The 13915-nt window shown below is 28.1% G+C and overlaps 1 protein-coding gene across 6 annotated transcripts in view; it reads left to right on the top strand.

Annotated features, from left to right (window-relative positions):
* LOC113376608 overlaps positions 1-12562 on the top strand; it is a 417742-nt gene extending 405180 nt beyond the window's left edge. For 4 of the 6 annotated variants that reach the window (XM_026616589.1, XM_026616592.1, XM_026616591.1 and 1 more), the window contains 2 exons: positions 9905-9967; positions 11286-12561. In XM_026616589.1, the coding sequence (XP_026472374.1) occupies positions 11359-12411 (1053 nt within the window). In that variant the 5' untranslated portion in view covers positions 9905-9967; positions 11286-11358 and the 3' untranslated portion in view covers positions 12412-12561. Of the gene's footprint in view, positions 1-9904; positions 9968-11285 lie in introns of all 6 variants that reach the window. The other 2 variants (XM_026616593.1, XM_026616594.1) reach the window with 1 other exon arrangement.
* The last annotated feature ends 1353 nt before the right edge of the window (positions 12563-13915 follow it).

The following is a 13915-nucleotide window of genomic DNA, read 5'->3' as shown; positions in this document are numbered from 1 at the left end:
ACATCAAATAATTTTATCATAAGCGCATTTTTCTGGTATCTTATTGATAACACTTAAATACGCGAAGTTAGGTTTTATGTGTAAAAAATATAATATTTAATATTTATTATATTTATTATATATAATATTTATTATATTTTACCGCATATGTGTGAGTTTATTTTCATGAGAGTTTCTATAGATAACTTTAAGGTTTCATCAATTTTGTTTATTAACATCCAGTATGGTAAGTTATTGTAATCGTCTAAAAATCAAAAATGTTTTTTTTGCATATTTTTACGTTTTAGAGGTTTTTGAACATTTTTGGCATTTTGGCATACCTTAGAAAAATTGATGTCTGTGTGTGTATGTGTGGATACAATGTTTCTCCAACAATTTCGGGCGTACGGATTAACCGATTTAAATGATTCAAACAGCAATGAATTCCTATTGATAGAGAGACTCGTTGATTAGTTTTTGGCAAAGATAGGTTCAGCCGTTTCGGAGATATGGAGCAAAGAATGCAGAAAATAGAAATAAAGTTTTTAGAAAATTTACAGAAAGAAAATGTTATTTTCCCAATCAATTTACTAATACTAATAGCTAGTAATAATTTAAAATATATAAATACATATTTAACCCTTTCCACTCGCGAATTGCGGATTTTATATGTAGTTTGCCGCCGGAGCGGCGGCATACGAGTCGAAAGAGTTAAGTTTATTAAGAATGCAAAGATCAATTTATAATTTAACTTTGTAATAAGATGTAAACAATTGTACAGAAGGCATCTGGCCAAATGATGTAAATCAAAAGACAACAAAATAAAAAAAAATTAAATAAAATTAAAAAGTTTTTGAGAAAAAGGAACATCCGATTTGAATAATTCAAGAAACATTCAATTTGTAATAAAGGGGAGACGTGATGATTAGTTTTTGGCACAGATATGTTTGGCCCATTTTGAGATACGGTGCTAAAAGTGCAAAAAATTACAGGTTTTGAGAGAAAAACGCATTCGATTCGAATCATTCAAAAAACATTGTGCTTTGTGTTGACAGTCTGAAGAAAAGATGAGTTTTTAGGGAAGACAAATAATTCTTTTATTTCAATATTAAAAAAAAACTTCAAAAAATATTTTTATTTCTAAGTATCAAAAATAATTCAGATTTTAATTTTAATTCCGGATAATATATTAAAGCCTACTTATATACTTTAAATAAATAATTTTAACTTTGCAATTCAGTTTAAATAATTCTTATAAATATTAAACAATGTCCTTCGATTAAGTTTTGTTTATTTACTTTTAATGTAAATACATATGAACTTCGTCGTCCAATTTATAAACGCTTATATTTTGTCTATAATGAAAGTTACATTATTTATAACAATCTATTTGAAAATTTCTGAAATTTTTGAAATATTTCATTACGGTATTTCATTTGCCTTAAGGCACAATGCCATGCACCACTAGTTTTAATCTGTTTTGTTTTGTGTCTTTAAGTTATTTATGATTCCGCCCTCTCTTACATCGGAAGTTACGTTTAAATATTACTAACATCTCATGCAAAATGATTAGAAATTTGCCTTAACAATATACAAATTATATTATACCAAACTTATAAAAAATACTTATACTATTTTTTACGAACTACTTATTCACTTGCGTATTACGTTTGTGAGTGAAATTTGCAAATCATTCGGCCCATGCAGATCACGCAATAAATTCATTTATGTGTTTGCTGACCGTGAAAGTAAACTACAAATATCAGTAACGCATTCGCAAATATTGAAGCTGATCATCGCGTTCTATATACAAATCTTGAATTATAACTGACGACAGGTTTTTTTTGTGCTCGATTTAACAACAATAGTAGACACGAAATCTACGCCAGAGTAATTAAAAAATATAATAGTGCGATATATTTTTTCAACTAGTTGTAAGTGGCATTTTGCGTTAAGCCCAGTTGCGTGAACTTCTCGACATGTGTAAATGATCGACTTAATCAATCAGAAATCAATATGTTATTTTATGAATGATTTATAAATATACCTAGTTGCCGTAGGGTTTCAAATTATAAGATGCTTTGCAAATTATTCAATTTTCTTTACACTTTCCTAAATATGTTACTTGTTTTTGGCAAATGGTTGAAATATTGTACATCATTCAAAGAAGAACGAACACTCGCCTAATACTTATCAACAATTGAATATTCACACAGATTGCCCTCTACAAGCCAAACTGTAAAAAGTACGAAAAAACTTTGTAAGAAAGATGCAGAATAAAATTACGAATGACATGATATATAAATCGTTAAGTGTATTCATATAATTTTCTCGAGATATTCCAGTTTTCCTTCAATTTTTCAACTGCAACTTGCCTGTAGGCCACACCGTGTGGAATTCGAAGTTGCGATATATGGGAAAAGAACTAAGAATTTTGAGACCTTTCTAACGATGTATAATACTTTATTTGTTTTCTTCAGAGAAATATAGAATAGTGTGGATAGTTACTGGAACCTAACCACACCATTATACTTAGTGTTGTTTTCTAAAAGTCCAATATTCCAAATTTTGTTGATTTTTTATAATTCAACTTTTCGTAAGTCTATAGTATTATAGGATGTTTGTTAAATCCATTCTCTATAAGTATGCAAAGATTTTTCAAAATGGTAAAAAAGGTGAAAAAATGTTTTAAACAATCAATCACGAAGAAACGGCTTGGCCGATCTTTACCGGAAACTAATCAGCATGATTATCATATTTTGAAAAGTTTTTGAATTGACCAAATCAGTTTAGGGTTTTTGGCGTAACGTTCATGATGAATTTTGCAGTTTTCTGGTAATTCTAGAAAAAACTTCTAGGCTGATCATATCCCAAATCTAATTTACGGAAGTCGACGAAATATCAAATTTTGCCCCACGCACATACTTTTTTGCAATTGTAGTCTCAAACAATTCAGAATATCCTGAAACGTCGAGAAAACACAAATTTAACCAGTCAAATTCTCCTTCGGCAAGTTGAAAATTTGTAATGGTGTAAAAATATTTAGAAAATTAATTATGCATATGTGCGCGTTTATTATTTGTTTGTTTATATTTTTGCCTTTGGCAAGAATTAATTATGTTTGATAACGCTTATACATACATATGCAATGTGTTTTAATAACTTGCAATAAAACAATCGCAGTGACATTATAAGAGCAAATACGTATATTTATCGCTTCTGACATTTTTAAAATACAGAATTGTACACTTAATCTTTATTGTGCCACTAGCTAATTTACTGATATTATTTATGCTTTATTTTTATTCAAAATGTCGATCAGGACTAGCGTTTATAAATTTTGCGCGTCGATCAGCCATGCCGTTTCTTTGTAAATCGTAGAAAAGTGAAAAAAAATTCAAAAACCGTTCAAAAGATAATGGTTGGGAATCGTACTGATTAGTTTTTGGTAAAGATCAGCCGAAATTTATGAACCTTTTTTTGGAAATAGATATCATGGTCTTATAAAATATACTAAAATGTACGGCCTTACGACAAATAGTTTAATGATAAAAATTCATCGAAGTTTGAGAAAATATTATAGTCTAAATTTGTGTCAAAAGTTGCTTTTGTGATGTGATGAGTCAAACATTATCAATTCATTAAAAATTTTAAATAATAAGCTACAATTTTACAAGCACGTGCTTGTGCAATATAATTAATTTAATTACAGTTATTTTAAATGTGTTTGAAAAAATTCAATTGGAAATCGTAATGTTTAGATTTAATTAAAAGAGATAACTTTATTTTTGGAATAAACAGTTGAAAATGTTACCTAAATATCTAAATTTCAATCTCGATTGATTAAGTAAATTTTTACACATTTTGGGAAGTTCATGCAACTAGGCTAAATGTCAACTAGTTTGCAATAAATTTTGAACTACTATATAGAGTTACAAATAGAACTTTTTTTTAAAGAAATTCAATTTACCTAATATAATTCATTTCTAGCGTTATTCGTTAAACAAGAAGGTTTTAATAGTATCTAGTAGTTAATTTTCATGGTCTTGTTAATAGATGAAAATATATTTTCAACCAATCTTCATACAAATACATTTGGATATTCTCTAAATGACAATCGAATTCGCAAATGTTGTATGACTCCGAAACGAATGGAAATCTACGCTATGTAGGGAATTCATACCAAATTATATCTTAATTAAATGCACTGTCGACATATATCAGTCATTCAAACACATATTAGCTAGATAAACATGTTTTAGCAAATTACTTTTGCATATATTAATACAACCGTTTCAGAAACGGTATATTGGAAGCGAATTACATTATAATGCAAAAAGACATCAAATTGAGAAGTTTGTATTACTTATCAGGGTTAACACTAATTTGAACTTTTCCATGGATCTTGCAATATAAATAAATATTGATTGTCTATTATAAATCCCGAGTCTTGTTTTTGTCAGAATATAAATATGCATTGCATATGTATCATAAGAAAATACCTTCTATTTTTGGATATCTATTGCAAGTTGACAATAGAATTCGAATTTCTATTCTTGGTGCTGATAATGATTTGTTGATTTGTTATTCGTTTTAAAACGACAATGACTAATTGCTCATATCTGCAAGAAAGTCGGAGCATTCAGTGATTTTGTGATCACAATAGAATAGCAGGTAGGGTCACACTTTCCGATCACGAGCACAATATTCATTTTTCAAATATTCCATATTGAATTTGAGATTTAGTGAACCTTTTTTTTTAATTTCTGTTGCAATTGTTAATAAAACATTTGGTAACATTAGATAATTTTGTTTAAAATACAATATAAAGTAAAAGTTAGTGTTTCAATTGAAACGCTAAACATACGATGTACAGTATCATGCAAGATGAAAATAAAAAAAATTAAATAAAAAAGATCAAAACATAAAAATAAAAACAATAATAATGACCATAATGTTATTTTATAAATAGTAATAATAACAAAAACAAAAATAATGAAAAAAAATTATGAGTAATAGATGTAATTAAAAAATTTAATCGGTCTTTAATTCTAAATAATAATTTTGGATCATAAACAATTTGATTTTTTTATAATAATGGATATATATTGGGTTTATTATATGTTTATAAATAGAAAAAAAAATAAAGTGCTAATGAAATAAAATTTATTTCATTTGCTTGTTTTTTAATCCATTTTTTAAGTATTACTTTAATTTGATAGTTAATTTTTCATAAATATAATTATTTTAAACTATATAAAATAATAGTATTAAAATATAATGATATAAAAATGTAATTATATCACAATTAAATTATTGGTATTTTAATATAATCTGTGATATAAATAATTGCTTGAAAGCGTATATAAAAATTATATTATACATCATCAAACCAAAATTATCATTTTTACATTAACAGTTTTAAATAGAATTATCTCAATAAATAATTTTGGCAAAAATAAGAAGGAACCGACTAAGAATAAATGGAGAACATTTCAATTAGATTATAATTAATATAGAGAAACATTTTATATAGAGAAAGATTTATTAAGATTGTTTTGGAGAATAGAGAATATTTCAATTACATATTTTATATTATAAATAATGTAGAGAAACATTCTGTTCTTGGATATCTTAATTTTAAAGCTAATAAAGATTCATTGAAGATTTTTTGGAGAATAGAGAATATTTCCATTAGATCTTAAATATTATAATTATTAATACAGAGAAATATTTTGCTTTTGTATATCTTAATTTTGAAGCTAATAAATATTTATTGAAGATTTTTTGGAGAATAGAGAATATTTCAATTAGATCCTAAGTATTATAATTAATATAGAGAAACATTTTGTTTTTGGGTATCTTAATTTTAAAGCTAATGAAGATTCATTTAAGATTTTTTGGAGAATAGAGAATTTTTCCATTAGATCTTAAATATTATAATTAATATAGAGAAACATTTTGTTTTTGGATATCTTAGTTTTGAAGCTAATAAAGATTCATTTAAGACTTTTTTGGAAAATGAAAAATATTTCAATTATATTTTAAATATTTTAATTAATATAGAGAAACATTTTGTTTTTGGAAATCTTAATTTTGAAGCTAATAAAGATTCATTTCAGATTTTTTGGGGAATAGAGAATATTTCATTTAGATATTTCATATTATAAGTAATGTAGAGAAACATTTTGTTTTTAGGTATCTAACAAAGATTGATTTTAGTTCTTTTTATATTACAAATTAATTATTTTACATTTATTCCAAATGTATAAGATTGCGTGTCTTCCCCGATAACCGATAATAGATGGGCAAACTGTATTTGAAATTTTGTTTAAAGCTTTCACAACTTAAAGTTTTAGTTATTTTAATATGCAATATGAAAATTCAATTAAAAAGACGACCTGTTAGACTTAAAAAATTCGAGGATTCGGAGATTCACCGTTTATATATATGTATATATCGCTTCTAGGGTTGCAGAAATATGCATAATACATATATTTTTGGATATTTTTTTCTGATTAAATTCGATTATTTACATATATAAGAAGAGAAATTCGTACAAGTTTTATTACCAATCATCGGTTTGTTCTTTTTGGTAACCCCTGTCACAGTATTTGTTGTTTACTCTGAAGGTAACTAATTCAGTAATAGTTTGTAGTACCTATGATAGCATTCATGACGTAATGATGTACCTGAAAGAGACCTTTAAATTTAAAGAGCTTCAAAAATATCGGATAAAACCGTTATTTCACATCATTTGCAGTTTTCTGAATTAACACACTTTTAGTTTGAAACTGTATATGTACATTTAGTATAGGGTTGTTTTCGGTGTGGAACATAAAGTGGATGTGGTTGCAAATAAATGAAGTGTACGCTAGGTGTAAATATTGCTTGTGAATTTAGTGCTTGTATCTATATAATTATATTCATTTCCAAGAACTGAAGTATAGTTCCTGGTACTATTATTCTGAGATATAAGATTGTATTGAATCAGCCAGTAAAAAGATATTGTGGTTTGTGTTTTAATTAAATATTATAAGTTTGTGAGAAAGTAAAACCGCAACATCAAAGCAATTAAATAATTCTTACACAATGTTATAACATTTCCAACCTTTGCACAGTGTGAATAAAATGTTAAGTGGCTGTTTCAAGTTTCGTGGACATCGATTTTTCAAGTTGTTGTGTTGATTTACTTTTTCTTAACAACTTAATATGATTTTAATAGGTAAGAAAGTAGAATGATCGACGTGAATGTGTTTTTTAGCACATTTCGTACATCAAAATATTGTATGATAGTTGTAATTGATATTTTTGTGAGATACATTTTTCTTTATCTTTTTAATAACACGGCTATATGGCGTTAGTGAAATCAAAAGCTTGAATTTTTAAGAATTTGTTACAACTAATAATAACACTGTAATGCATATTTTTATCATTTGAATTCTTATTTATACATAGGGAATTTAGTGGTGCAGATTTGCAAACACAAGATTTCGGGTTCAAACATGCACTACGGGCAGCCTAATATCATACAGTAGTGATATCCATTTTTGCTTGAAAATATAGATCAAAAACATGTTTCTAAATGAAATTGGTCCTTGGGCAATACTGTGCAAAAAAGCATAAAAAATGGAACAGAATAGGTTATGAAAATAAAAATAATATATGAAAAAAATCAATATAATAAAATTTCAAAATTTTGTGAAACGAAATAATAAGATATAAAATAAAAATTATGTATGTACATAAAATGGCTTTTACTAGGCCAATTAATAAGAATGATAATAATAAAAAAAATACATTCATTTATTTATTTATTTCAAATCATATAATTTTTGTATGGTACTGATTTCAATAGGTGCTAAATATAAAACAATACATCTATATATAACATATTTGGTTGAAATATATGGATAGTTCAAAAAAATTTAAGTGTTACATTATGGGATTCTTTGTATAAATTTTTATATTTATACGATGCAATACAACCATGACTCTATGCGAATTGGATGAATTTGTGCTAATATTGATTTAGATACTTTGAATTGGTTGTGAAATAGTAACTTAACAAATTTACTTCTAGTAAGGTTGGGTACTATGTCTCTTTTTCACAGATAACTTTAATTTTGCACACTTTAGGGAAAAAATCGACAAATGTAGAATTTGTTTTAATGAATTTCAGTTAATTTAGAAGTGTAGTACTACAATCAATGTGTCGTAGGCTCCTAATAAAAATGACATAATTTCCTTACTATCCTATGTTTTTCTGCTCGTTTTTAGAATACAGAAATAAACTAAAGAACAATTCTATATTATAATAAGGTTTATAAACTCTGTTTATTTTGTAATTTATATAATTAAGGTATGAACTTATTTAAAATCTCCTGTCACGAGAATCTTTGATAAATCCAATAAAATACTATTTTTTAGGAAAATAGTTACTGCCCTCCTTAAGACTATATTAACTTTTATTCTTGGTTGAAATTTTATAAATAATCTAGTGGTGCATGGCATCGTGCCTTAAGGCAAATTGCTGGAACTTCTCGTACCAAAAATTAAAGCTATATTAAATTCATTTTTTTAGAATTTAAAAATAACTGGATTTTTAAAATTTTTGAAATAAAAATACTTGAATTATATTTTTTTGCACTTTTGTCCCGTATCTTCGGAACAGCTGAACCTGTCTTTGCGAAAAACTAATCAGCACTTCTCCTTATCAATAGAAAACGAATGTTTTTTGAATTATTCAAACTGGTTGATCCGTGTTCTCAAAATCGTCGATGAAAAATTGAATCCGCATATACATACACACTCACACGCACGCACGCACACACATACATCAATTTTTAAAGTATGCCAAAATGATCAGAAACCTTTGAAACGTAAAGATATATAAAAATCTTCATTTTCGATTTTTTTGCGATTACTATAACTTACCCTACGGGATGTTAATAATTGATGATGAAGTATACTTTAATCGCTTCATCTTATAAATATATTTTATGAATGTATTTAGTTCTTCTTACTTATACATTATTAAGAAATTATACGAAAACATGTAACTTTTGGGGATGTCTATCTAGACAGTATTTAAGATATATTCTGAATTTTTTATTAGCCCTTTAAGCGTTGACAAATGAATACTCAAATTAGAATTGAACGAAGGCTAGTGACCTCCAGAATTGGAATGCCCTTGCAGGTGCTTTCACGCTAAGATTAAGGGTAGTTCCCTGTTTTATGTTGGCTTGACAGTTTTATCTTTTGATGCTTTTATGCATTATTTATTTAGGTTAGTAATTTTCGAAATGAAACTCACGCAAAACTCACATTAAGGAAAAGGGATGAGATTATACTGACCGAGTGCGATACGTTAGAAGGTGTCATAGAAACTGCTCTTATGGTATTTTTATATAATGAGAACACACCCACCCACACACACAAACACAATGTATATATATATATATATATATATATATATATATATAATAAGTTTATGATACAAACTTTTGCGAATCGAATTATCCGAATAAAGAAAAACGATACAACTTCGAATTAAGACTATTTATTTATGTCTATTTATATAATCGAAACGTTGCATGATATTCGAATATAAACATTATATTTGGGAAGCATTGCTGAACATAAATAACTGTATATATAACTATTCTCTAGATACTCTAGATGGAAATTCATATCTAGAATGGTGCGAAATTTTCTGCTGTAGATCAGTTCACTTTTTGACATTCTACTGAACTTGCTTTTTAATATGCTCGAGGAGCACAATTTTCATGAAACTGTCATATTAGATTAGTGTCTCATCACTGTAATCTTAAGTTCACTATCTTTTTTTTCACATTTGTGCATTTTTTAGTCGTAAAAAGCGTTAATATCTACAATAAAATAACGATTTTTGTTTTATTTCCAGAATATTAAAGCGACCCTCTGAGAAGTTTTATAAATAAATAAAGCAAAGGAGCACTAAAATAAGGTAATATTTTGTCTATATATAAAAAAATATTTTGTGTTTTTTTTATCTTTCTTACAAAAGAGTTGAGCGAGGCTTAAAGGTTCGCGGGTAAAAATATAAAATTTTTAAGGCAATAGATATATATTCAGTCATTCAGTCAGTCGATGTTGCTATCAATTATAACAAAAGTTATTTCTTTTGTTGGCAGCTTTAGTTTTAAGGTCTTTTATTTAATTTATCATATTTGAATATTCTTTTTAAGTATTCGTTATTCAATTGTTCTATAAGATGTACTGTTATTTTCAAGTTAGATTCAACAGTTTTTATTGAATAACCTCCATAGAAGCTCACATGAGCTTACAGCATTTTTATATAACCTCTATAAAAGCTTACATGTGGGGTAAAACTGGGTAAAACCAACTGAACCTATATTCTGGCAAAGGTGTAAACAATAAGTAGATAATAAATAAAAAGTAAATTAAGTTTAAAATAGCAATTTTACATAAGAAATTAAATTAATAGTTGTTTCAACTCTGGTGATGAATATTTCTGACAAAATACCAGATCAAAGTTATGTAGAGTGTGATCTTTATAAAAAAATGTGCCCATACAATTTGTCAAATAGCAATGCGTAATTGGTTAAATAATTTAGCAATCATTTCGTAAAATTCCTTTGAAATTAAAAATAAAACATTGGATCTGTTTGTCTTTGGCAGTTTCTCTTTACCCCGCCTATGAGGTAATTTTAAAAAAATAGTATAAAAAACATATTTTTATTATTAGAAATTGGCTGGGGATTTTTACTGAACATAGGTCGACAGAACGTAGTTTGATGTGTTGTGATGTCGATAGTTTATTTGTTTTAGGCAGTATAATTACTGAAAGTTAAATTGGACCTTTGTGCTCAGTCTTACCCTAATATTGAATTCAAAAATATTATAATTAAATATTTTATTTTTACATATACATTCTACTAAAATGTTAATTGTTGGTATTTTTTTGTCTTTTTTTAAAATAAGAATATTGATGTTGATGATCCCGGATATATCGCAGACATGTCAAGTTTGTGCACTTTAACTTTCTCTCCTTGCAAGAAGTTATATCTTAAAATTCAAGGTGGATAATATAGATAAAAGTAAAATTGCTTCATATATTGTAAATGCGTTGATTATTTCGAACAGCATTTAATTTCTACTAATTATCAATTTATTTGTTGCTATATTTTTATTTGTGTTGCTAGTATCTTTAATATTGTTGCACTGTTGTATTATTTATTATTTTATGTTTCTGGATTTATATCACATTATTTTAATTAATATGTATTGCTTCTTCATTACAGAGCGCCTTCGCAATGCGAAGGTTATACTTGTACCCGTATCAGCTTCTACATCACTAAACTTGCAGCAAGCAACATGTGTACTCGAGTCCTCTTCGTATTTTCTTTAGCGTTGACGATAACCTGGGCAGATCAAGCCTGGTCGTCGCTTCTGGATCCGATTGAAAATCGCGACGAACCCTTCGACCAAGGCACTCTTCGTCGTAGACCTCAGAAATCAGTGTTCATAGTCCCGCATCTAAGTCCACCTGCTTGTCCCAATGGACAGAGATTGGATAGCTATGGTAGATGTGTTCACATAGCAGAAATCAATCAATCATTGCAGTTGGAATACCTTTTACAAAAATTGAATAATCAGTATTCTACGTCAGGCTCTACGGACGATGGCGATTATGAGTATGATGAGGAAGAAAACGAAGAGGATACTGGCAAACCGTATCAAGTCGCTTTACCTTTACAATCGCATAAGTCACCAGAACAATTTGTCACTTCGACGACTTCTGCGCCAACTAGTACAACGACGCAGGCTCCACTTCCAACAAAGCAATCAAGTATAGCTGCCATTATAGCTGCACCGACTAATGGCAAATTCGGAAATGTATATTCCGAAACATCTGATCAGCTTGAGACAGAACTGGAAAAATTGAAGAAGAAAGAAGATTCAACGGTTTATAATGTGAAATTCCATTCGAATCACGACAGTGGTGATATGGGAAAGTACGTAGTCACTGTTCATCCTATAGAACCATCTTCGCCAGCGACCGAAACATCGAAAGAAACCACGGAACCTGTGACAATGCGGCCTCCAGAAACTACATCGAAGAGGAGCGTGGATAAGGTAAACCATGAACAGCCGTTCTGGTGGGTGCCCCAGGGATGGGAAGCCGAGCGAACCAGGGAGCGGCCACTTCTATTGAGGTTTTGGGCCCGCATGCCTCTGGTGAAGGACCCTGGCGCGGTGACATTACCTGAAACCATACCTGAGTCGGTTATAAGAACGAGGACGAGTGGCCAGAGAGGAACTGGCAGGTTTCCCAGTGAACAATATTACCGTGAAGTGTCAGCGCACGATTTGTACAACGTGCTCGGTGCCAAACATTGGAGAAGGTTCCGTGCTACTGATAGATAGTTAATTTATTCTGAAAATAATTGAAAACTAATTGTGTTTAGTTACTGTTTTTAAATGACTCCAGGACATAAATGTGGTGAATACCTACATGACAATAATGTTTAATTGAAATATTATATGTATCATAGTTTTATATGTATCTGCATTTTAACGTTTCTCTGGTGCTTCATTGTCAGTAGATAGCTCTAGTCCAATTCTGCACATTCTAGGAAAATCATTTAATTTAATCTCATAATTTATAATATTGTAATGTATATGTTAAAATTTTAATATTTTAGATTATATTTATATTACGTTAGGGTTCTACCTGATGCAGTATTTTACTAGCATGCTTTGTGTATATAAAAATAATGTAACACAAGTAAATGTTCATTAGTGGTTATTTTATATAATCACAATTTTTGTTAATCTGTAAAAATTTTGTATAATTTAAAGTGTTATATATATATATATATATATATATAAATAAATGTATTATCACATTTTATACATATAATTTCATATATTTATGAAAGAAATATGACCAATATGTTTTCTCGATTATAAATGAAAATGTATAATAATTTATATTGTGCTGTCTGAAAAATTTTGTAACCAATAATGCTTATTTGATGTTGAATATTATCAGTATAACAAAATACATATGAAAATATTTTGAAGTCGTCTTATTCATCATTTGACAAGTTTTACATACTACTGTCACTTTTGTACTTTTGTTTATAGCATTATAGAAATTCGTCTAAATGATGTGCTGGTGAGGACTATTTGAAGGACTAAAATTCCAAGTTTATTACAATTTTTAATTGACTCTTTCGTAAATTTTTAAGTTAACTTTTAAGTGAAATACCTTGTAAGATTTCATTTCCCATGATTATAAAAATATGTGTACATTTGATTTTCATTTATATTCATAAATAATTTTGCTGTTTTAATTAGTAACTCTTAATATTATATAATATACAATTCAGTGGGCCTACACATATATACAGTGGCTCCCAACCTTTTTTGCACTGCGCCCCCCTGCTCTAATAAAAAAAAAAATGTTGCTCCCCTTAATTTTTTCAATTTAATTTATATTTGTAAATACTCAACTGATGTTATCAGACTCAAGTTAATATGCAATATTATGTAAAAATATGCATAAAAACTAATTATTTTAATATCGTTCCAAAAATGTTGGGTTATTTTCGATAATAGTATTCTGGAAACAGATGAACGCGCCCCCCTCAGAACAGCCTGACGCGCCTCACAGGTTGAAAACCGCTGCATGTATATATATAGATTTATATATTAAGGTGACCATATGTCTTTTCTTAAGGCAATATTTGTCCTGGATTTTGATTTTTTGTCCCAGTTTTTCGAAAATTAATAGTTAATTAACAGGAATTAAGTAAACAAACTAACAGATGCTAATTTTTTCAAATTAATTATGAAGAAAATTGAATAGAACTTATAGATCGAAAAATATAAGATATAATAATATCATAGATAGAGCAGTATTGCA

Source organism: Ctenocephalides felis, unplaced genomic scaffold, assembly GCF_003426905.1.
Source record: "Ctenocephalides felis isolate EL2017-DRISC unplaced genomic scaffold, ASM342690v1 CF-g0.4_SCAFFOLD_01886, whole genome shotgun sequence".
Classification (NCBI taxonomy): domain Eukaryota; kingdom Metazoa; phylum Arthropoda; class Insecta; order Siphonaptera; family Pulicidae; genus Ctenocephalides; species Ctenocephalides felis.
This window is presented reverse-complemented; position numbering and strand designations above follow the sequence as displayed.